The sequence below is a fragment of the Protopterus annectens genome, chromosome 14.part0, assembly GCF_019279795.1.
Source record: "Protopterus annectens isolate FY-2018-M chromosome 14.part0, PAN1.0, whole genome shotgun sequence".
Classification (NCBI taxonomy): domain Eukaryota; kingdom Metazoa; phylum Chordata; order Ceratodontiformes; family Protopteridae; genus Protopterus; species Protopterus annectens.
In genome coordinates this window covers 525,196,496-525,220,001 of record NC_056748.1, presented here as the reverse complement: position 1 = coordinate 525,220,001, position 23,506 = coordinate 525,196,496, and the positions used below count along the sequence as shown (strand labels likewise).

Below are 23,506 nucleotides of genomic sequence, written 5' to 3'. Positions count from 1 at the left end.
ACTTTTGGAAACACATGGTTGTTGTACCCAACTGATATCCATAAACATTAGGGTGTCTACAAAATATCCCAAGTAACAAACTAAAACAATGAGTAAAAAGGTCACACAGGAAAACCAATTGGTTAAAAAACACAAAAGGAAAAATCTAGCAAAGCGAGACTTTCCACTGTATGATACCTTAAACCTCTTTTATCAGAGGCAACATGGAATATATGCAAATTACCCTTTAAGGATAGCCGGTGTTTCAGCTAAATGGCAATTCTGAATGTCCAAGACTTTTTCCTTTACTTATTTATAAGAAGGCAGAAACATGCATGTCCATAGCTAGAGGGGTTTGGCTTTATTGGCCTGCAGTTGTCCATAAATAGACTTAAAAGAAAAAGTCTTGCACATTCAGAATTGCTATTTAGCTGAAACACCTGATATCCTTAAAGGGTAATTTGCATATATCCCATGTTGCTTCTGATACAATAGGTTTAAAGTATCATACAGTGGAAAGTCTAGCTTTGCTAGATTTTTCTTTTTGTGTTTTTTAACCAATTGGTTTTCCTGTGTGACCTTTTTACTCATTTTTTTTTGCATGGAGGATTTTAAAAATGTGCGCCTTGGCCCTTACAAGCCTAGCCATGTTAATCCCGAGTTGCCGGTTGCCTCTGTCTATGAGGGATATGGGTGTCACCACTGGGGTGAATCTGTGGTTTCCACTCCATTTTTCTAGGTTATGCTGGAATAGGGTCAGTGAGGAGCTCTGCTTTAATTGAACCACATCGCCACAACAGTCAGGAAATCCTTCTATGTGGCACACCTCATCACTAAGGGCTTTTCATCCAGAAAAAAAGGTCATTGTACCACTGTATTCATCCCTCATTAGACCCATTATAGAATACAATGCCCCATTTAGTATGTACCTCTCAAGACATCTGCAACAACTGGAAAGGCCGGAGAAATACCTCACTAAAAGAATCACAGGCCTAAAGTAGATGCCCTATGCTGACCGCCTTAAAAAACTCCAGCTATACTCTGTCGCATATAGTCTACTCCGAGGCGATCTCTGCTTAACATACAAAGCCATGTCAAACCCAGAGCTGTTGGACATGCTACACTTAAAGAAATCCCAATCCCTCAGAGCCACACGCTCCAGGGATCTGAACCTTGTCATCACAAACAAAACATGCTGGAGAGATACGTTCCTGACCCAGAGACTCCCCAGAATCTGGAATAGACTGCCCATACATGTCAAGCAGAGCACCTATTTGGCCCTCTTCAAAAGGAACCTTGATGTCTGTATGGGAGAAAGGAAATTCACCCCAGGGATCACGTCAGTCGCTCTGCTAGACAGGGGTCCAGGGAAGTAAATGTGGGAAGAAATAGCCGGGGAATTGTTATGGCTAGGCTTGTATAGGCCCTAGGGCCGATAGCCTAGTACCCCAACCTATGAACCTATGAATTGAAGTGTAGCGGCAATCTCTGGGAGATGTACCTCTCTACCGAGTATGATCTGTTAATGTCACAGGCCAGGTCAAGATCCCTAGAGTGAGTGACTGTTGTGTCATTTAACTTGCAGATGTGCAGCATATTCATCAGATCAGAGTCAGAGACTGCCCTGTAGGCCAGGCACAAGAGACTGCCCTGTAGGCCAGGCACAAGAGACTGCCCTGTAGGCCAGGCACAGGAGACTGCCCTGTAGGCCAGGCACAGGAGACTGCCCTGTAGGCCAGGCACAGGAGACTGCCCTGTAGGCCAGGCACAGGAGACTGCCCTGTAGGCCAGGCACAGGAGACTGCCCTGTAGGCCAGGCACAGGAGACTGCCCTGTAGGCCAGGCACAGGAGACTGCCCTGTAGGCCAGGCACAGGAGACTGCCCTGTAGGCCAGGCGCAGGAGACTGCCCTGTAGGCCAGGCGCAGGAGACTGCCCTGTAGGCCAGGCGCAGGAGACTGCCCTGTAGGCCAGGCGCAGGAGACTGCCCTGTAGGCCAGGCGCAGGAGACTGCCCTGTAGGCCAGGCGCAAGAGACTGCCCTGTAGGCCAGGCGCAAGAGACTGCCCTGTAGGCCAGGCGCAAGAGACTGCCCTGTAGGCCAGGCGCAAGTCACATCTCAGCAGTCTATATGATACAGAGTACAATGACAGGCTTTCAGTCTGTCCACATAAGTCATGGTTTGGAGGCCCTGTATTTTCTTGTTGAGAAACCTTTGTGGTTTCCCCAGTTGCCACAGGTATCTGGTGAGGTACATGCCAAAGAAAGCATTGTACTCTGCTAATGGTCTGATGAGGGTCAAGTACAGTGGAGTTATACCATCCTTAGGCCTGGATGCAATGCCCTGACTTATGAGATGCGTAATATAGAAGGCTTTCCTTACCACTGTGGAAACTTGTAGTCGAGGTTCAGATTCCTATCTACTTGTATTCCCAGATCTCGGACCACTGGGTTTGAACTTGGGGGTGCTGTCAGTTTTGTAATTAGAAGGGGATTCCACTTTACCAAAGAGGATAATGATGCACTCTTTTGTGTTTAGTCATTTGTCTGTTTTAACCCATGCTGTAGTATGTTAACATCATTGGGGCACTCTGTTATTACACCTATGTAGGTGTTGGAGTCATCAGTGAACTTGGTAAAAGAAAGGCTATCTACTTTATCCTGGACTTCTGAGAAATCGATTCCAAACAGTAAAGGGTCCAACACTGATTCTTGTGCTACACCACTGGTGACAGGTCTACTGGTAGAGGTGGAGTCACCAACTTTGACAGTATGTGTTCTGTCGGTGAGCCAGTTGGCTACCCATCTAGTGTTGGGTTAGAAGGGTTAATCCTCAGATGGGAGAGTGCATCAATGATACCTGAGTGGTGGATTCTGTCAAAAGCCTTGGCTAGGTCAAGATAGGCAGTATGTCTTACCTTTCTTCATCCAGGGCTTTGGTGACTTTCTCAAAGAAGTCTACTAGGTTTGATAAGCATGATCTATCCTTAACAAAGCCAAACTGGATTGGACCTAGAGTTTGAAGGTTGTCTATGTTCATGTTGATAAGGTCCATGATGATTCTTTCCATGGCCTTGCAAATGCGGCTGGTTAGACTTATGAGTCAGTAGTTCCCAAGGTCGGTCGATGCCCCCCTCCCCCCTTTGTGCAAGAGGATTACTGTTGCTATTCACCACTCTGCTGGAACAAAGTCAGATCTCAGGCTATGGTTAAAGAGAACGTCAAGTGGGTCCGCTAGGACCTATTTTAGATTGCTTTAATAAATAACCTGGGATGTTATCTGGTCCCACTGAGGCCGTGTTTCCCACCTTGGAGAGAACACTAGTATGACCTGATCTCTGGAAATACTGGGCAGAGGACTGGAGTCTGGTATGGCTGGTGGGGAAAGGGGTGAAGTTTGCTCCAAATCTGCCAGCTAGCAGGTTGGCAGTTTTCTCTGATACAGTATGAGTGGTACCATCTACTACCAGTTCGGCACATAGCTGAGCATTCCCTTTTAGATTTCTGACACAGTTAAAGAATGCCTTATGATTGTCTTTAGCTAACAGTGTTATTTCATCTTCGTAATTAGCTTTCGAGGACTTAACAAGATTTCTGATATGCTTGTTCTAGCTGTGGAGGAAATTCTTCCTTTGCTGAGTCAGTTCCTTCTTTTTTAGACATCAGTTTCTTCCTTTTGTTATATAACCTGTTTATACTTTAGGCCCACCAGGGTGGCTTGTTTTTTTGGGAGGACCTGCTTTTAGTCTGGTCAGGTACAGCTGAGTCTGTTTGTGACCAGGTCAGGTGCATTTGCTTAAGTGTTTATATAGGGCATTTGTGTACAACTGTACATAGGAGTCATTGTTGTCTGTGATTACAGGGGGTATAAAACTTTTTATACTATCGCATAGTAAGCTGTAGTTTGCTTTGGAAATTTTTTTTAGTTTTTTTGCTCCTGTGGTGGTGGTGACAGGTTCAGTAGTTCTAACAAGACTGATATATGGTCTGACATTTACCAGGGAGGGCATCACACAAGGTGGAGTGCAGTGACCCCCCCTCTCCCCCCCACGTTGGTGAGTACTATGTCTAGGACATTTGAACCCCTTCTGGGTGTGCAGACTATCTGTTAAGAGCATTTGTATTTACAAAGTCCAGGGACTTCTGGGTGAGCATGTTCATGCTCATGTGTGTCACCCAGTTGATAGAAGGATGGTTGAAATTTGCCATGACTAAAGTGTTGGGCTGTATGACAAGTGAACTCCATTAAATCTAGAGTAGGTAGTGTGGGTTTCTTGGTTCATGGTGGGGGACCTGTAGCTAGCAATATAGTTAATTGGACATGGAGTAGTTTGAGAGAGTCGCACAGTTTGACCAGCCTCGAGGTGTACTTTGCATTTAATGAAGATGGATACACCTCTACCTTTGGTTCTTTCATGCTCATTTTGAGGTCTGAACATGTGGAATGTATTGTAGCCTTGCACGTCTGGGGTGCTCTCCATGGCCTTGAACCATGTCTTAGTGACTGCACAGATGTCAGCATCTTTCAACCTGAGTGCTCCCATAGAGTGCAGTTTCATGTTTAGAGTCTTGCAGCAGCAACTTGAGTTTGTCTTGAGTGAATTTTATGTGGGAAATTTTGTTTTGACATTGCCTAAAAAAGGTACTATGGGGGAGGGAAGCGCTTTTGCCAGTATCAGAAAGCCTACAGGAGAAGGTACAGACAGACCATCTCTGGCAAAGCAGTGTGGCCTGTCGACCATATCTTCCAAGGTTGACAGATTTTGGATCCCCCTGGACTGACTTCACAAGCTAAGCCAATTGTGGAAGTCAAACATTTTTTTGTTTAAATTGTGGCATAACCCTGAGTGAAGGTAGAATGCTGCTTAGGGCTAGGGTCGTACCTGACTTGGGCACACAGTGTGAGAGTTCAGTCATGTCTGTCTTCATATAGTCCAAAGAGGTATGTCTCAAGTCATTCACCCCAACATGGACTATAAGAGAGTCATAACAGTACTTGAGTGACTTGAGTGCATGTGTGATTTGACAGATCCTGGCACCTAACAGGCAGCTGACCATGACCCTGTCCTTGTGCAGCCTGGTGAGGGGGACATGTGTGTCTCAATATGGAGTTGCCTATGGCAAGGACATTGGGCTTTGAGGTGTTGTGCGTTATGGGCTTATTTGCTGAGACTTTGTATGTGTTGTGTAATGTATTTTATTTGCATAGGAGTGTGTGCAAGTGGCTTATGTTTGGTAGGTCTGTGATCTTGTAGTAGGCTTCTAGTGAGCCTCTGCATATGTGAGTTTATATGATGTGACCTCATTTTGTGTGTGAGGTGAAGTGTGTGTGCTGATAAAGAGTTTGATGTCTGGTTTGCCGTTACGTAAGAGAATAGATTCCAATTTCATAGTGTAATTACATCTCTCACACATGGTATTTGTTTTCGGTATAAGTGGTTGTCTGTATACATGAGGCAGTTAGTACATTGCCTTACGATGCCCATGTCAATCAGGCTGGCCAGTGAAATGATAGGAAACTGGTCATCCATTATAGCAGGCTTTTACTATATGTACTATTAGGAAAGGGAGTGGGCTAGTTTGACCAGTTTTTGTGCTAGGATTAACAAAAGAACTTGTTCTATGGAAGGCTGTGGATAAGTGTGGCAGCGCTGCTCAGTGCACCCATAGTGCAGTAGAGAAGCTTGACAGAGTTCCACTGACAGATGTCTAGGGAATAATTGAGTTTCAAGGTGTTTGCATCTGTACAGGGCACCACTAACCCCTGTTGTACAGTGCGCTGCAACGCACAAGTGCGAGTCTTAAACATAGGTGAAATTAAAACCCTTTAAGCTAATCTACCAATAGGAAAGCACACAATGAACCTTCATCTAGCAATCCCCAGCTCAGACGTGGCTGGATCTAAACTCTTCTGCACAAGGGTGCAGGTAGCCCTTCTTAATATAAGGTGACTGGTTTTAGTGTTCAAGTTCATCAGTAGCAGTCTAGATTTAGAAGGTTTGAATCTAGTCTTTGCTATCTAGGTATCAGAACAGTGCAAATGGAGTGCAGAGAATGCAGCAGTCACAAACAGTAAAACAGTTAAAAACATTATGCAGCAATTTGATAAAATACAGTTCAAAAAGTGCAGAAGAATCGCAAAATATACTTATTTTCTTGTTTTTTGCCTTAGATTAAAGCAGAAACACTCTAGACCTCTGGCAAAGGATGCCAAACATAAAGCAGCTGTGGTTAATTGAGTCCAAACCCACACAAATGTGAGGCTTAAATACAGGTGAAATTAAACACTTCTAAGTTAATCTACTCATAGTTTCATAGTTTAGTACTAGGCTATCTGCCCTGGGGCATTTGTAAGCCTAGCCATAGTGATGTGGCTTTTGCCACCCCATGAAATGGTACAAAAATGTACAGAATAAATTTAGAATACTGTGTGTCTGTCTAGTAGTGACACAATGAAGGTCCCCTTATGTAATAGAATTAGTTTACTGTGCCCCTGTCTAGCAGTGACACAGATGTGACCCCTGCCACAAGGGTGCAGGGGAGCCCTTCTTAATGTGAGATGACTGGTTTAGTGCTCAATAACAGGCTAGATTCAGCAGGGCTTTCCTATATGTCAGCCGCCATGTTATGTTTCACAAGGATATCCCTCGGGAAAAAAAAATCCAGATTTTCTTGCCAAGGTAGCAGCAGAATCCTCCTTGAATCAGACTGCTCTACTTTACAAGCACTACAAGATGGTCCTCAGGTCTAGAAACAATGCAAGTTTCACAGAAACAAATTTGAAAGGAGTGTTGTAACCTCTTCCTTGCTGCCCTGTAAGGACACTCCTCCTTTCCTTTCTTTCTTGTTTTCTGCCAGTGTCTGTACAGCTGGGTGAGGAACTCTGCATAATGCTAGGTGTTTGAGTATAAGGATAATTGCTGAGCCATGTGCCTTCCTGTCTTCTGTTATCTCAGCTGTTTGCCCCTACTAGGGGGTTGACAGAAGTGCTTCAGGGTATGGGAGTGTCAAGAAACATAGCCTGATCATAGAGGAATACAGCAATGCCAAACTGTAGAGTCAGTGAGTAGAGTTCCCCTCACAGATTTGATACAATAAGGATTTATCTGTTATTGGATGATAAAAAATGTGTGACTGTTTAGTATTTAGTATGCATGCTAAAATGTCTCATTCCTGTGTGCATGTGTTTTACAGCAGTAAGGATTTTAAGTGAGTGGGGCATCATTTTGCACCATTATGGTAAACCAAAGTGGTGGCTTCCTACCCTCTACTGAGGAAGGACTGTGTTGTGCCCACAGTGGGGAAAGGGAGGACACTAAATCATGAACCTTGGTAATAGAGGAGGCAACCATTTTGTAACAGTGATGAAACTTGAAAAATGCCCATTTTGTATTGAATGTTGTTTGAATCTCACAGTAAAGGTATTGGACAGCATCCTGCCAGAGAACAAATAGAATATTTATTCTCATGTGTAAGACTTTCTGTTTGCATTGATTGTGTGTGGTTGTATGTTGGAGTGTGTGTTGTTTGGCTCTGTTTACAATCAGTGTTTTATCTGCATCAGTGCATGTCTCTAGCTGATTTTGTCAGCATGAAACTCACTTTGGTATCGCTTTCATTTTCTTACTTTTTAGGAGTATACGGAAAATCATCTTTAATTCCCTGATTAAGCCCAGCATTAATGAGAAAGGAGAAAAACAGATGGAAACAATCACCACATCCCAGGCTCTACAGATAGCAGGCAGAGCTGGCCGCTTTAATACAGTGTTTAAGGAAGGAGAGGTCACTACCATGCATAGGGATGACCTTCCGGTGCTCAAGGACATTCTTGGCAGGTCCGTTGATCCTATTGAGGTAGGAAGGATCATCACAGTTAATTTAATTTTAATACTAGAAAAACATTTTTTTATGTTATACGTGCATTTATAATTGCCACAGAATTTTATGTACATGTATGTATGCATGCTTTTGTAAGTGTTTGTGTGTCTGTATGTGTGTGTGTGTGTCTGTATATGTGTGTGTGTGTGTGTGTGTGTGTATATATATATATATATATATATATATATATATATATATATATATATAAATGAGTGTGTGTGTGTGTGTGCATGACTGTCTCATTGAGGAAGTCAGCCAGTGTGAAAATGCTAAAAGTGTTCTTTTTTATATTGAATCTAAAAAGACCAAAATAATCAAAAACACCTTCCTTTTATGTATGTATTTATTTTTGCAGGAGGGCAAGCCTCCTATGTCACCCACCCCTGCCCGCAAGTAATTATTACTAAATCCAAGATTGCACAGTAGCATGTTAAAAGCCAATTCCTGTACTACTTGTACAACGATCTCACATGCAAAGCAGCTGAAAGACTGAAAAACAAACCTGTAAGAGTGTTCAGTCTTGTAGACTGCAGCCATGTGTGTGTATGTATGTGTGAATGAGTCGCTGTCATAAGCTCAAAGTCCCATAAGTGTGAACCTTACAAGTAAAACTATGAGATTGCACTACAGTGGAGAAAGGAGCAACAACCCAATCCCCGCTGTACTATAATAACACACAGTGACCGTTCATGCTGTTCAGCTTCCAGATTTTCAATATTTCCATCTCAGTCTTGAAAGGTTCATGCTTGTGGGACTTTGAGCAAATAATTGGGCCCTGTATATGTGTGTTTTTATATGTATGTATGTATATATATATATATATATATATATATATATATATATATATATATATAATATGGGTCCCATTCATTTGGCCGAAAATGATTTCAGGCAGAACACTTCACTGAAAGCTCATTTGGTAGAAAATGAAATATAGCCCCTTCCCCACTGCAGTGCAACTCTGGAGTGAGAATATTAATTAAGGGGGAAGGCACAGCCCCCCCCCCCAACATTTTGCAAATTGTTTTTACTGAACATGTATGTTGTGCCCCCCCACACCCCCCTTAATTAATATCTCACTCCAGGGTCACAGTGCAGTGGGGGAAGGGGCTATATTTCATTTTCGACTTAATGGATTACCGCCTATGTGGTAATTTGTCGGTACCTTGTTTTTCCCAAAGGGTATGACTATATATTTTTTGGCGTTCAGCTTAAGGCCATGGCTCTGGCACCAATTATCCGTTTCTATGAGGCCTCTCTGAAGGATGTTTGTGTCCGCTGGAGTATCAATTATGGCGCCCAGTTTGCAGTCATCTGGAACTTTGTCAGCCACAATCCTCCTATGTTTGCCTGTACCTCGGAAAAATAAATGCCGAACAAGAGGGGTCCCAGGACTGAGCCCTGTGGGACACCGCTTGTGACTGGTTTAGAGTCTGACATAGCTCCAGCAACTCTGACCCTGTGGGTTCTGTCCTTGAGCCAGTTTGCAACCCATCTTGTGACATATGGGTTTACATTTAAGCTGGTGAGTTTGTCTATGATGCCCGAGTGGGGTATTGTGTCAAAGGCTTTTGCAAGGTCAAGGTAGGCTGTGTGAACTGCCTTACCCTCATCAATGGCCTTAGTGACTGTTTCAAAAAAGTCGACCAAGTTCAAAAGGCAGGATCTGCCCTTGACAAAGCCAAATTGGGTAGGATCCAATGTCTGTAGGTCCCCAATGTCTTTGTTTATGAGTTCCATAATGATCCTCTCCATAGCGTTGCAGACCAGGCTCACAAACTTATGGGGCGGTAATTTCCAGGGTCCGTAGAAGCACCGCCTTTGTGAAGTGGGACCACTGTTGCCGACACCACTCTTTGCACGTATCCTGTAGTAAGGCTAAGATTAAACAGCAGCCTTATGTGTGGGTTTAGTTCCTCTTGGAGTTCATGTAGCACACAGCCCGGGACACCATCCGGTCCCATTGATGCTGTGTTTTTAGCTTTAGAGAGGGCGGCTCTCACCTGGGCATCTGAGATGTTAGGGAGGCTACACTCTGCTGGGATAGTTATTTCTCCTTTGGGGAGGGGAGGAGAAATTTGCACTGAACCTGTCTGCCAGAATGTTGGCAATGTCAGTGGGTTCAGTGTATTTTGTGTCATTTTGGACTAACTCTGAGCATATCTGGGAGTTTCCACCCAGGTTTCTAACATAGCTAAAGAAGGCCTTGTGATTGTCTTTTGTGTCTTTTACATTTTTCTCTCAAAGTTGGCCTTGGATGATTTTATGAGTGATCGTAGTTTTTTGTTAGTACTGATCAGAGACGCCTTCCCTTTTAGGGATTTTGCTCTGTCAAGTAGTAGCTTCCTCCTCCTGTTGTAAAGTTTGTTTATGGCTGGGGTCCACCAGACCGGACGCCTGCCTTTGGGGGAATGGGTCTTGGTTTTATTTGGGATTGCATGATCCATGCATTCTTGAAGGTGCCCATAGAAGGCATTTGCAAAGGATTCAGCAGTGTGGGTTGTGGTTTCCACTGGCCCAGGGGCCTTGAAGGATACCACTTCAGTCTTAAGAAGTGTGAAGTTTGCTTTTGAGAAGTTCTTCACTGTGGTCTTTTGTGCAGGGGGTGGGGGCGGGATGTGGATTTCCAGTGAGATTAATTTATGGTCTGATCTTACCAGAGGGATATACTTCTGGTGTGGAGCATTTTGTCCCCATGTTTGTGATGATCAGGTCTAGTATATTGTCTCCTCTTGTGGGAATGGTGACTAGTTGTTCCATTGCATTTGAGTTTATGAATTCTAGGAACCTTTGGGCTAGGGTGTTGGGGCTTGAGTAATGTTCCCAGTCTATGTTTGGGTAGTTGAAGTCTCCCAAAATGATGGTATTTGGAGAGACATTCATACTCTCCAGTGTCTTCAGGAAGGCTGTGTGGGGTTCCTGAGTATGAGAGGGTGGTCTGTAGCATGCTACAAACTGTAAGGCAGTTTTGCCTATGGTTAGTTGCACCTGGATAGTCTCCGATGCTTCGTGCGTTGCCACTAACCTGGAGGTGTGGGTATCTTTGATGAAAATGGATACTCCCCCTCCTTTTGTGGTTCGGTCCAAGTTTTGGGGCCGGAAAGCATGATATGAGGTAAAACCTGATAGTGCTGGGGTGCTCTCAGGAGCCTTGAACCAGGTTTCAGTCACTGCACAGACATCGATGTTCTCCATACTGACGAGGGCTTCGAGGGCGTGCATCTTGAGGTTCAGACTTCTGGCATTGAGCAGCATTACCCTTAGTTTTTTTCCACTTGTGTTTTCTAGGGAGGTAGGTTTGTCATTTGAGCCTTGCCTAAAAAAGGCACTATAGGGGTGGCAAGAGCCTTGGCCAATATCCGGAAGCCCAGGGGTGACAGGTGCAAGCCATCCCTTGCAAAGCAGCGTGGCTTGTCAAGCATGTCATCCCAAGCAGACAGACATTGGATCCCCTTAGAATGACACCAGTAATTAAGCCAATTGTTAAAACTGATCATTTTGTCTTTATACTGTGGCATCATTCTTGGTGAGGGTAAGATGCTGCTCAGAGTCAGGGTCATACCGGCCTGGGCTACATAATCAGAGAGCTCCTCAATGTCTCTTTTCATGTAGTCCAGGGAGGTACATCTCAGGTCGTTCACACCGGCATGTACAATGACTGAGTCATATTTGTACTTGCTGTGGAGTGACCTGAGTGCTTGTGTTATGTGGCGGATTCTAGCTCCCGACAGGCAGCTTACTGTGACCTTTTCCTTGTTCAGTCTGGTGAGCGGGACGTCAGTGTGTCTGACTATGGAGTCACCTATTACAAGTGTGTCTGGCATGTTGTTTGGCCTTAAGGGCTGTGACTGTTTAGCACACTGACTTTGTGAACTATGTGTTGCATGTGCTATGTCTTGAGGTGGTGGTTGCTTGGGTATCTGCTTTGGAGGCCTCTGTTGTTTTGGTAGATTTTTAATCAGCCCGAGTATGTTTTTGTGTGTTTATGTGTTTGGTTTGCTGTTGTGATAGTTCTATGTGAGACTGGGTATGTGGTGTGCGTGGTTACCTTCTCCTCCTGACTGGTCTTGCCAGTTCTGAATTGAGAGAGCTCAGCCTCCAGTTTGGCTATATAGTTGCATCTCTCGCATACATTTGTATTTGTTGGGAGGAGGAGAGGGTTGTCTGTGTACATGAGGCAATTGTAACATTGCCTCAAGATTCCCAGATTCACCAGCTGAACAGGAGAGGACGCCAGCAACTGACCCTTCGACATGCTAGAAATAGTGAAAAAGATTGCTGTGTAACTGAGTCAGAAAGGACCTATAGGGAGATGTGTACTCAACAGAATTTAGGTGAATGAAGTACTTTCTTTTGTTTGAGTGCTTTACCTGTATAAAAATGCTTTAGGAGCAAGTGCTGAGCTTTTCAGATAGAGTATAGGCTGTTTAGATTGCAAGTAGAACAGTTCCAAGGGAAAATTGAAGGGCAGACTTGGCGGAGCCAGAAAAAGTTTAACCGGCGCAAGATGTGCACGCATCACAAAGCCATGCAAACGCGGATTTTAAGCAGTGAACTACAAAAGAGCTAGGAATAGTCCCAAACAACCAATTACTACAGCTTCTTGTGCTGAGGTCACTTCCCCCAAGGACAGGTAGGCTGCTCAAGGCTCCCCACTCCCACTGGTGAGCAAAGAAACTTCCTTCTATCCAAGTAAGGTAATGGACAACACAGGAACTACACCACAGCCCAGAATACAGCAATGCCTGTATACTGGTCTAAACTAGTCGAGAAAGGCGGGAAAACAAGGATTATTTTTTTGTTTTTTTGTGTGTGTGTATATTCATATATATATATATATATATATATATATATATATATATATATATATATATATATATACATACACCCACACACATATATAATATAAATATATATATGTGTATATATATATATATATATATATATATATATATATATATATATATATATATATATAAACACTGTTTCAAGGATAGTGTGTCCAAAAAAGCCAAAATCAAGTAAAGAAAGGCACACAAGTGGAGAGACAGCACAATGTATTCGAAAAAAGCTTTATTCCACACAAAAATATGTTTATTCAGATTCTCTATCTGTAAGTTTAAATTGTCCATAGTAATCTCATTCTAATAATAATTTTAACAACATCCAAACCACATCGGTTAAACACTTCAGTTAGTTCATCAAAAATGTCAGAACTTGTATTGATGTTGTTTGGAAATTTGTATACACTTAACCCCTTGGGGACAATGCTCCTGTTAAGGCACTCCTTTAAATAATCATTGTCAGTGCATAACATTTTAAACTTTGTTAGTAAGTCAGATAGTCTACTTAAACACTTATGACAACTTTCCCCTTCCCAAACAGACTCAACCGCAGATTCAGTTGCATCAAAAACATATGTGGTATTTAGCCAGCTTTTAAAGTCTCTATTGTTTACAGCCGAAGCTATATTATTTATAAAGTCACCTTTATTTTGTACTGCTTGTTCGTTGTCTCCATCCAAAACGCCACCAGTTGAAACGTTAATGCCAGCAGAAACAGCACCAGAAAAAGAAAGGTTTTAACTTCCCAAGCCACGACCAGCTTGTATTTGGCTGTGGGAGGCAATACTGCCCAAATTGGTTGCCCCCCCCCCATTATTACCATCACAAAGGGAAACTGCAGGAGGCAATACACTTCGTAACCCTTCCTGGTTAACGGGATAGATCCACCAGATAACAAATCAGCCAACGAATGGCTGATAGGAGTTAACAGTTCCACCAGCTGAGACAGCTGGCCAGTAAGTCTTCTGGTTTCCCCTACATCGTCGTTACTTTCTCCCAGAAGTGGAGGTGAGGATTCAATACCCTCCATACCTTGTACCAAAGCCAATAACCACAGTTTCAAGGATAGTGTGCCCAAAAAAGCCAAAATCAGGTAAAGAAAGGCACACAAGTGGAGAGACAGCACAGTGTATTTGAAAAAGGCTTTATTCCACACAAAAATGTTTATTCAGGTTCTCTATCTGTAAGTTTAAATTGCCCATAGTAATCTCATTCTGTCTAATAATAAGTTTAACAACATTCAAACCACATTGGTTAAACACTTAAATTAGTTTATCAAAAATGTCAGAACTTGTATTGATGTTATTTTGAAATTTGTATACCCTTAATCCTTTGGGGACAATCCCCCTGTTAAGGCACTCCTTTAAATAATCATTGTCAATGCATAACATTTTAAACTTTGTTAGTAAGTCAGATAGTCTACTTAAACACTTATGATAACTTTCCCCTTCCCCAACAGACTCAACCGCAGATTTGGTTGCATCAAAAACATGTCTGGTATTCAGCCAGCTTTTAAAGTCTCTATTGTTTACAGCCAAAGCTGTATTATTGATAGTCACCTTTATTTTGTACTGCTCGTCCGTTGCCTCCATCCAAAACGCCACCAGTTGAAACGTTAACGCCAGCAGAAACGGCGCCAATAAAAGAAAGGTTTGAACTTCCCAAGCCACAACCAGCTTGTATTTGGCTGTGGGAGGCAATACTGCCCAAACTGGTTCACCCCCCCCCCCCCCATTTTCACCGTCACAAAGGGAAGCTGCAGGCGGCGATATACTTCATAAATGGTCAATTTAGTCAAGTTACTTTGCAGACATGCCTTATCTGTAACACATGTAATCAGTTTACCCAATTTCAGGACATTTGCATATAGACTCTAGAACACCTCAGATGAAAAAGTTACGTCTGAAAGATACAATCTAAACAAGTAAGGGCCTAGGACAGCGCCCTGTGGGACACCCTGACTGAAACCATGGATTTTACCTCTCTAGTTGCTGTATAATACTTACCATGTCCTATTTTTAAGCCATGCAGCTGTCCATCTTATCAAGAGTACATCAGTACCTAGTTGTACTAATTTATTGATCAGTGTTGTGTATGACCCTGTCAAATGCTGAAGTTAAATCTATATAAATTGCATCACATCACAGTTTTTCATTCATAGCTGTTGGTATATTGTTATAGAATGGGTGGCCGCAGTGATGCAGCGGTTAGTGTTGCTGCCTTACAACAAAAGGTTTGATCCTCGGCTGGGGTGCTTTCTGTGTGGAGTCTGCATGTCCTCCCTGTAGTCATGTGAGTTTCCTCCGGTTTCCTCCCACATCCCAAAGATATGCTGTAGGTGGATTGGACACACTAAAATTGGCCCTAGGCATGAATGCGCGTCCGTGTTGTGCCTTCTGTGGAAGTTTGGGCGCTGGCCTGGCAACTTGACACCGTAAAAACTTCACTGCCAATCTTGAGCGGACAGGTGATCTGCTGTGGCGAGCCCTAACCGGGGAAAAAGCCGAAAGAAGAAGATTATATTGTTCTACAACATCATGTTACAGGTGGTAATAGATCTGTTTTCAACATATGCATGTTGATATATGGATGTTCATCGTGTTTCACTGTTGCAGTCATTACAATTGGGCTAGCCTGCTGGCAGGCTACCCGCAGTCCGCCTGAATTCCAAAGTCTAGGTCCGGCGTTGGTTGCTGTCGCCTCTTCCCTGACGTCAGTGCGCCAGGGGTATAACAGATGCAGCCGACGCCATTTTCTCCAGTCTTTCTTGCCGTGCGGTGCCCGAAGCAAAAGCAGTTCGCAAGTGCCGGTCGGCCAACTCCTGAGATTTTCAAATTCGAATTTCAGCTCCGAAGTCTTCATTAAAGCTAAGTACCCCATTGGGGTAACTTTTTTCTTGCTCCAGACCGATGTCAGAAAAAGTTAATTATATTTCTTGTGGGAAGCAAGTACCTCATAAGGATTTTCACTCTTACTGTATTTCTTGCCTAGGCCCTGATCACAACGTTGCTAGTTGTCGGTTTTGTGCTAGATTTAACCAACGCACTATTAAGCGTCGGTACGATTTTGCATTTCATTACTTTGGAGAAGGTTCAATTATATAATGCCGTCGGAACAGCCAACTACCGGAGTTTATAAAAAGCGCAAAGAAATAGAAAAGGACAGGCATCCTAGGTCCAAAACCGACAAGGCTCCTGCTAGGCCTGTCGCCGGTTCTCAGTGAGGCACTTTCACAGTCCCTGACGCTTGCTACCTCAGACCCACGTGGAGCCGACTAGGCCACTGGAAACTCAAGGTATTGGACACTCGGAAACTATTTCCTCAGATGGGTTCGGAGCCGCTGAGCAGGCATCTGCTTCTGAGGGTGTTTTCAGGCCTACACAGTTATATGTGAAACCTACTTCAGCTTCAAAGGCAAAGACTAAAGCAGTTCTAAAGACAAAGAAACAAGTACAGCATTCTTCTGGACAGGCCACCATGCCTAAAAAACAGATGCTTAAAATGGCCGAAGACCTAATTACTTTGATCAGGGGTTCCCATCCCCCACCTGATAAGAGGCCTAGACAAGAGATAGAATACGAATCTTCAGACCAGGTTTCCATTTCCTCTGATTCCTCTTCGATCAGAAATATTCCATTCCTCCCTATTTGGATTCTGATGCTGAAGAATCTATCCCTTCAGCCTCTCCTCCTGAGGATTATTCTTTTGGGGAGACGCTGCATACTATGAGGGAGCATTTCCACTGGGAGAGCCAAGATTACTCATCATCCAAGAAAAGGCTCAGAGACTTCCTTTTATTACCTCAGCACAGGCCCCTTGTTAATCCCACCTGTTTTAGACATTGTAGATTATGTATTTTCAGAGTCCAGTCTATCTTCAGACTCTTTACTACCAACCCCTGTAAAGCCAGACAGATACTACAGGGTTCCTGATTCACATAAATTTCTTTATAAAAACCCTGCTGCTGACCAGAAACCATCTCTCAGGGTTCCAAAGGGGGTCAAGGCTTCCACTGCAAAAAAACCCTATCCCCTCTGATAGGGATTTTAGGGCCCTGGACAGATGGGGGAAAAAGATTTATACTTCTGCTACCTTGGCTGTAAGAGCTTTAAATCGCCAATTTCATATGCTTAAATATCAGCAATATCTTACTTCACTGTTTAAACAGAAAATGTTAACAAATTCAGAATGTGCAGAAAATAAAGAAATGCAGGATTTATTGCATGCAGCTGAACAAGAAGGAAAGCATACATTGCAATGTGGTTTTGATTCTCTAGAGGCCTCCTGCAGGGCCGCTGTTATGGGTTCTGTCATTAGGAGGCATGCTTGGTTAAAAGAACAGAATCTGCCTGATCATGTCAAAGCAAAACTATTAGATGCTCCATTACAGCATGATACTTTGGTGTTAAAGCAGAAGAGGTGTTGAAGAAAATGGAGGACAAAGCTGAATCTATGCAAACAGTCAAGGATTTCTTGCAGGTACAACCTCCCAGATTTAGCAGGAACTGGCCTACAAAGAATTGGTCCTTTCCAGTGTCAGACAGGCCACAAAGAGGCAGATACAGATGCCTCAGAGGCAGATCACAGCCCCAAGGCTCATACAGGCCTAAACAATGGGGTGCTTCTACCTCCAAAAGCGGAGAGGAAAAAATCACAGCCATACAGGAAACAGTCTCAATGACTTTCCCCTGCCAGCACAAAGCACTTATCTTCTGGCAGCCCCTTTGGGGGGAAAACTAGCACTTTTTTCACAAAAGTGGCACAAGGTCACCCAGGACAAATGGGTCCTAAATATCGTATCACAAGGCTACATGTTCCACTTTCACACCTTGCCAAGGCCAAACGGTGTGCCAGATCTGCTACGCAATCAATGGGCAGAGGCATAAAAGCATGTTTCATCCCTTATGGACATGAGAGCTATTCAGTTGGTACCACAGCAAGAGCAGGGACTAGGATTCTTCTCAAGGCTATTCTTGGTGCCCAGAAAGTACAAAGCCTGGAGACCAATACTGGACCTGTCTATCCTAAACACATTCCTGTATATCCCATCAAAATGTTAACTCTGCAGCATCTTCTGCCCATGCTGGGCAAGAGGGCTTGGCTTGTGACTTTAGACCTAAAAGAGGCATACCTGCATGTCCCAATCAGACAATCACGCAGAAGATACCTCAGATTTATAGCTGGCTCAATGCATTACCAATTCTCTGCACTGCCCTTTGGCTCATCTACTGCACCCAGGGTCTTCACAAAATGCCTGGCACCAGTGATTGCTTTTTGCAGACAAAGAGGAATACAAATATATCCTTACTTGGACGACTGCCTTATTCAAGCAGAGAACAAGGACATTCTACTACAGCATCTGGCATTTGTAAAAAGATTACTAACAGGTCTAGGGTACACAGTAAACGAAAAGAAATCAAAACTCATACCCTCTCAAGAGATAATATTCCTGGGTGCAAGCTTAAATACAACTGCCCAGATGGCTTATCTCACGCCAGACAAACACAGGCAACTGAGTACTTATTTCAAAATGTTGGCAACAAAGACCCAGTTATCTGCAAGAAAAATTCTGCAGGCTTTGGGCTTCATGGCATCCTGCATTCTGCTAATTCCATATGCAAGACTGCATATGAGGAAACTTCAATGGCATCTAAAAAGTGTTTTTACTCAACATTGCCACAGCCTGGAAACAATAATTACCCTCATTCCCTGCCTGCAACAGGAGTTTCAATGGTGGGCAAAAGCCTGTCACCACAACACGGGACAGCCATTCACCTTACCCACAGCCAGGCAGACAATGACAACAGATGCATCAGATTATGCCTGGGGGGGCCCATATGGCAGGAAGATGTATTCAGGGCACATGGTCCGCAAGTCAAATGCATCTACATATCAATCAAAAAGAGATGCTAGCTGTTCAGAACGCCCTGACAGCCTTCAAGGATCTACTTCATCCAGGACAACTACTGATAAGGACGGACAATACTACAGTTATGAGGTACATAAACAAGCAGGGAGGCACACATTCCTAACTGCTCTGCAGGCTAGCCATGAACTTGTGGGACACAGCATTGACTTGCCTAGTACATCTGCAAGCACAATTCCTGCCAGGAAGGACAAATACTCTGGCAGACGAACTAAGCAGAAACCTACTGGATCCCCACGAGTGGAAATTGGATCCACAAGTCTTCACCATGATAACAAGGAACTGGGGATGCCCGGACATAGACCTATTTGCCTCTCCTCACAACTACCAACTACAGAAATTCTGCACAAGGACTTATCACAAGCAAGCATGGAAAGTGGATGCTCTATCTTTCAGCTGGAAACACCTAACAGTATATGCTTTTCCTCCTCTGCCTCTCCTCCCCAAGGTACTCCTCAAGGTCAGACAAGAGAAACCAAAAATGGTACTGATTGCCCCAGACTGGCCCCGCCAGCACTGGTACCCAATCCTAAAGAGCTTGTCTCAATGCTCAGCCTGGACTTTACCTCAAATTCCTCACTTATTGACCCAACAAGATAGTCAAATACTGCACAGCCAACTCAGTACCTTAAACCTGGCAGCATGGCAGATAATGTAGCCAGTCAAGGCACATCTCTGTCTAAAGCAGAGATGGATGTTATTTTGGAGGCCAGGAGGCCTAGCACCAGAAAATCTTATGCAGAGAAATGGAAGAGATTATGTGCTTGGAACCAGGCACAAGGTTTTGACACGATTGTTCCAAATATTCCTCAGATTTTGAAATACTTAGATGCTTGATAAAGGCCTTTCTTTTTCATCAATTAAAATTCATGCCTCTGCCATTTCAGCTCATTACAATACAGAACCATCTATTTTTTCTCATCCATTACTAAGGAAGCACCTCAGAGGGGCCAAAAACATAAGACCCCCAAGGAGAGCACCAATACCTGCATGAGACCTCAACTATGTCTTGGAAAAACTCACACTGCCTCCGTTTGAACCAGCCTCTGCAGCTGATATTAAATTCCTATCCTGGAAAACAGCTCTGCTCCTAGCAATAACCTCTGCTAGACAAGTCTCAGAGTTATAGGCACTTATGGCTGTGGAACCTTTTATCATTTTCCATCCTGACAGGGTTTCTCTGCGCACAAACCCTACATTTAAGCCTAAGGTAGTGTCCAGTGTGGCCCTTAACAAAACAATTAATTTGCCTACTTTTTTATCCAAACCCACAGAATAAGGGTGAGAGAATTCTGCATTCCTTGGACATTCACAAGCAGCTACGTTTCTACTTGGACAGAACCAAAGCTTTCAGAAAGACCGAACAACTTCTAGTGGCATATGCTGCAGGATCACAAGGAAAGCCTATCTCAAAGCAGACTATTTCAAAGTAGATAGGTCACTGCATTCATTTCTGCTATTCACAGCATGGAAAATCATTGCCTAAGGGCATCAGGCCACATTCAACCAGAGCAGCAACCACTTCAGCAGCCTTCCTCAGAGGACTACCAACCAAAGATATCTTAGAGCAACTTGGAGTTCAGTGCATACTTTTACAAAGCACTATCATTTACCTCTCTACTCTAAATCCAGGGCAGGATTTACCACTGCAGTTTTGCAGGGCCTGATAGCCTCTCCTAATCCTACTTAGCACCAGCCTTCCAACCTTAGCTTTGGGATTCAACCCAATTGTAATGACTGCAACAGTGAAACACGATGAACATAGTACAGTTGTGTAACTACCTTAAATGTAGATGTTCGAGTGTATTCACTGTTGCAGTCCAGGTTACCTTCCCACCATACCCTTTTTCCTTTGCTGGGACTTATCTGTACTTCTCTATTCTATACAACCTATGTGGTGTATTTGCTTATAGATGAAGGAAAAGTTGTTTTTTGTGCATGCATGCTTATTGGCATAATTTAGCCTACCATTTTAGGGGCACCTGACATCTGGGGCAAGAAAAACTGAAGAAAATGGCGTCTGCTGCATCTTTTATACCCCTGGCGCACTGATGTCAGGGAAGAGGCGACAGCAACCGACGCCGGACCTAGACTTTGGAATTCAGGTCGACTGCGGGTAGCCTGCCAGCAGGATAACCCAGTTGTAATGACTGCAACAGTGAATACACTCTAACATCTATATTTATGGCAGGTACACAACTGTACTTTTCAAGTCCCAACCTATCCAGTTCTGACAACTTATCCAGTGTTATTGTCTCCATTATTTTTCCACAACATGAAAGTAGACTTGAGGGTCTGTATGACTCTGGGTTTGTCCTCTTTCCCCTTTCCCCTAAAAACAAGTTTAATAAGCACATATCTTCAATCTTGAGGAATCTCCCCATATTTATATGACCTAGTGAATAATAGATATAATGATACTGGATGTTCATAGTGTTTCACTGTTGCAGTCATGACTGTAGGGTTCTCCCCTGCCGGCAGGCAGTCCTCGGTCGGCCAGAATCCCAAAGTCTGGGTCCGGCGTTGGCTGTTCAGCCATGCTCCCTGACGTCAGAGCACCAGGAGTACAAAGCTGACAGCCGACGCCATGTTCTCCAGTCTTTCTTGCCGTGCGGTGATAGCAGTTCGCAAGTGCCGGTCGGCTGACTCCTGACAATCTTTTCTGAATAAACTTTAGTCTGAAGACTTTCTTCTCCTACTCAAAGCTAAGTACCCCGTTGGGGAAACTTTTTTCTTGCTCCAGTCCGATGTCAGAAAAAGTTAATAATTGTATTTCATGTGGGAAGCAAATACCTCATAAGGATTTTCATTCTTACTGTATTCCTTGCTTAGGCCCTGACCACGATGTAGCTAGTTGTCGGTTTTGTGCTAGATTCAATCAACGTACAATTAAACGAAGGTACGATTTTGCATTTCATTACTTCGGTAGGCGTTTTAATTACAAAATGTCGTCGGATACGGTTCCAGCTACCGGAGTTCACAAGGACAAAGACAGGCCTCCGAGGTCCAAATCAGACGATATCGTACAAGCACAGCCAGCTTCAGGTTCGCCGCCAGTGAGGCGCTTTTGCAGCCCCTGTCGTCGGCCATTTCGGAACCGATGGCCGAAACGGACTCCCACGAGGAGCCAACTAGGCCTTTGAATATTTCTGTGGCAGGACCTTCGGACAATGCTCCTTCGGATGGGTCCGGAGCCGCTGTGCAGGTACCGGCTTCCGAAGGGGTTTTCAGGCCTACTCAGCTTCTAATAAAGGCAAAGCCAAAGACAAAGGCAAAGACTCCTTCCAAATCAAAGACTGTAACACAGGCCTCTTCTGATCCGGCTCCCAAGTCACAGAAACAGTTACTTAAGATGGCGGAGGACTTACTTACTATGATTAGAGGTTCACATCCCCCTTCAGATAAAAGGCCTAGGCAGGAAGTTTATTATGACTAATCTTATCAGGCTTCTGTTTCTTCAGTTTCTTCTTCTGACCAGGAATATTCTTTCCCTCCTTATGAGGATTCTGATGCTGAGGAATCCATTCCTTCAGCTTCTCCCCCTGAGGATTTCTCTTTTGGGGAAACTTTGCATGAAATGAGGGAACATTTCCACTGGGAAGGACAGGAGTATTCGGAATCTAAGAAAAGACTAAGGGATTTTCTTCTTCTTCCCCAACATAGACCCCTGGCTATTCCTCCTGTTTTGGATATTGTGGATGATGCTTTTTCGGAGGCTAACTTAACCCCTGTCTCTTTTCCTCCAGCTCCTGTTAAGCCTGACAGATATTACAGGGTTCTGATTCCCACCAGTTTTTATACAAGAACCCTACTGCTGACCCTGAAACCATTTCTCAGGGTCCTAAGGGAGTTGAGGCCACTTCTGCTAAAAACCCTATTCCCACTGAAAAGGATTCCAGATCTTTAGAAAGATGGGGCAAAAAAGTGTACACTTCTGCTACTTTATCTATTAGGGCTTTAAACTGTCAGTTTCATATGCTGAAATACCAGCAATTTCTCCTGTCTGTTTTAAAACAAAAGCTATCTTCCATTTCCACCTGTGCAGATGATAAGGAATTACATGACTTAATGCATGCCACTGAACAAGTTGGGAAGCATGGTTTACACTGTGGATTTGATGCCTTGGAGGCTTCTTGTAGGGCTGCTGCCTCTGGCACAGTAATTAGAAGGCATGCATGGTTAAAGGAACAAAATTTGCCAGATCAAGTAAAAGCTAAATTATTGGATGCTCCTGTTCAGCATAAGGTTTTGTTTGGATCTAAAGCTGAGGAGGTGACTAAAAAGATGGAGGACAAGGCAAAATCCATGCAAACAGTTAAAGATTTCTTACAAGTACAGCCACCCAGATTTAGTAGGAATTGGCCTACAAAAAATTGGTCCTTTCCCAATTCAGACAGGCCTTAGTGGGGTAGATACAGATGCTCCCGAGGAAGGCCTCAAACACAAGCCTCTTATAGACCAAGACAGTGGACTGCTTCCACCCCTAGGGGAGGAGAGAACAGGTCGCAAGCTCATAGGAAACGCTCAATGACTCCCTCTGTTGGGCTGCAGGAACTTCTTGCCTGGAAGCCCCTCTCGGAGGAAAACTTTCTCTTTTTCACCTAAATTGGACTCATATAACCCAAGACAAGTGGGTTCTGGATGTGGTTTCAAAAGGTTAAAAATTCCATTTTCATACCCTACCAAGGCCAAGCGGATGGCCAGATCTTCCAAAACATCAATGGACAGAGGCCTTAAACCAGGTGGAAGCTCTTTTGGCTATGAAAGCCATAGAACTAGTTCCACTTTCAGAGATGGGACAAGGTTTTTACTCGAGGCTCTTTATAGTCCCCAGAAAGCAAAATTCATGGAGACCCATTCTGGATCTGTCAGTCTTGAACA

General features: G+C 43.8%; 1 protein-coding gene across 1 annotated transcript in view; it reads left to right on the top strand.

Annotated features, from left to right (window-relative positions):
• Nucleotides 1-23,506, top strand: part of SUPV3L1 (Suv3 like RNA helicase) — a 1,221,766-nt gene that overhangs the window by 789,597 nt on the left and 408,663 nt on the right. Inside the window, 1 exon segment of the mRNA XM_044056280.1 lies at nucleotides 7,612-7,831. Within this exon segment, the coding sequence (XP_043912215.1) occupies nucleotides 7,612-7,831 (220 nt within the window).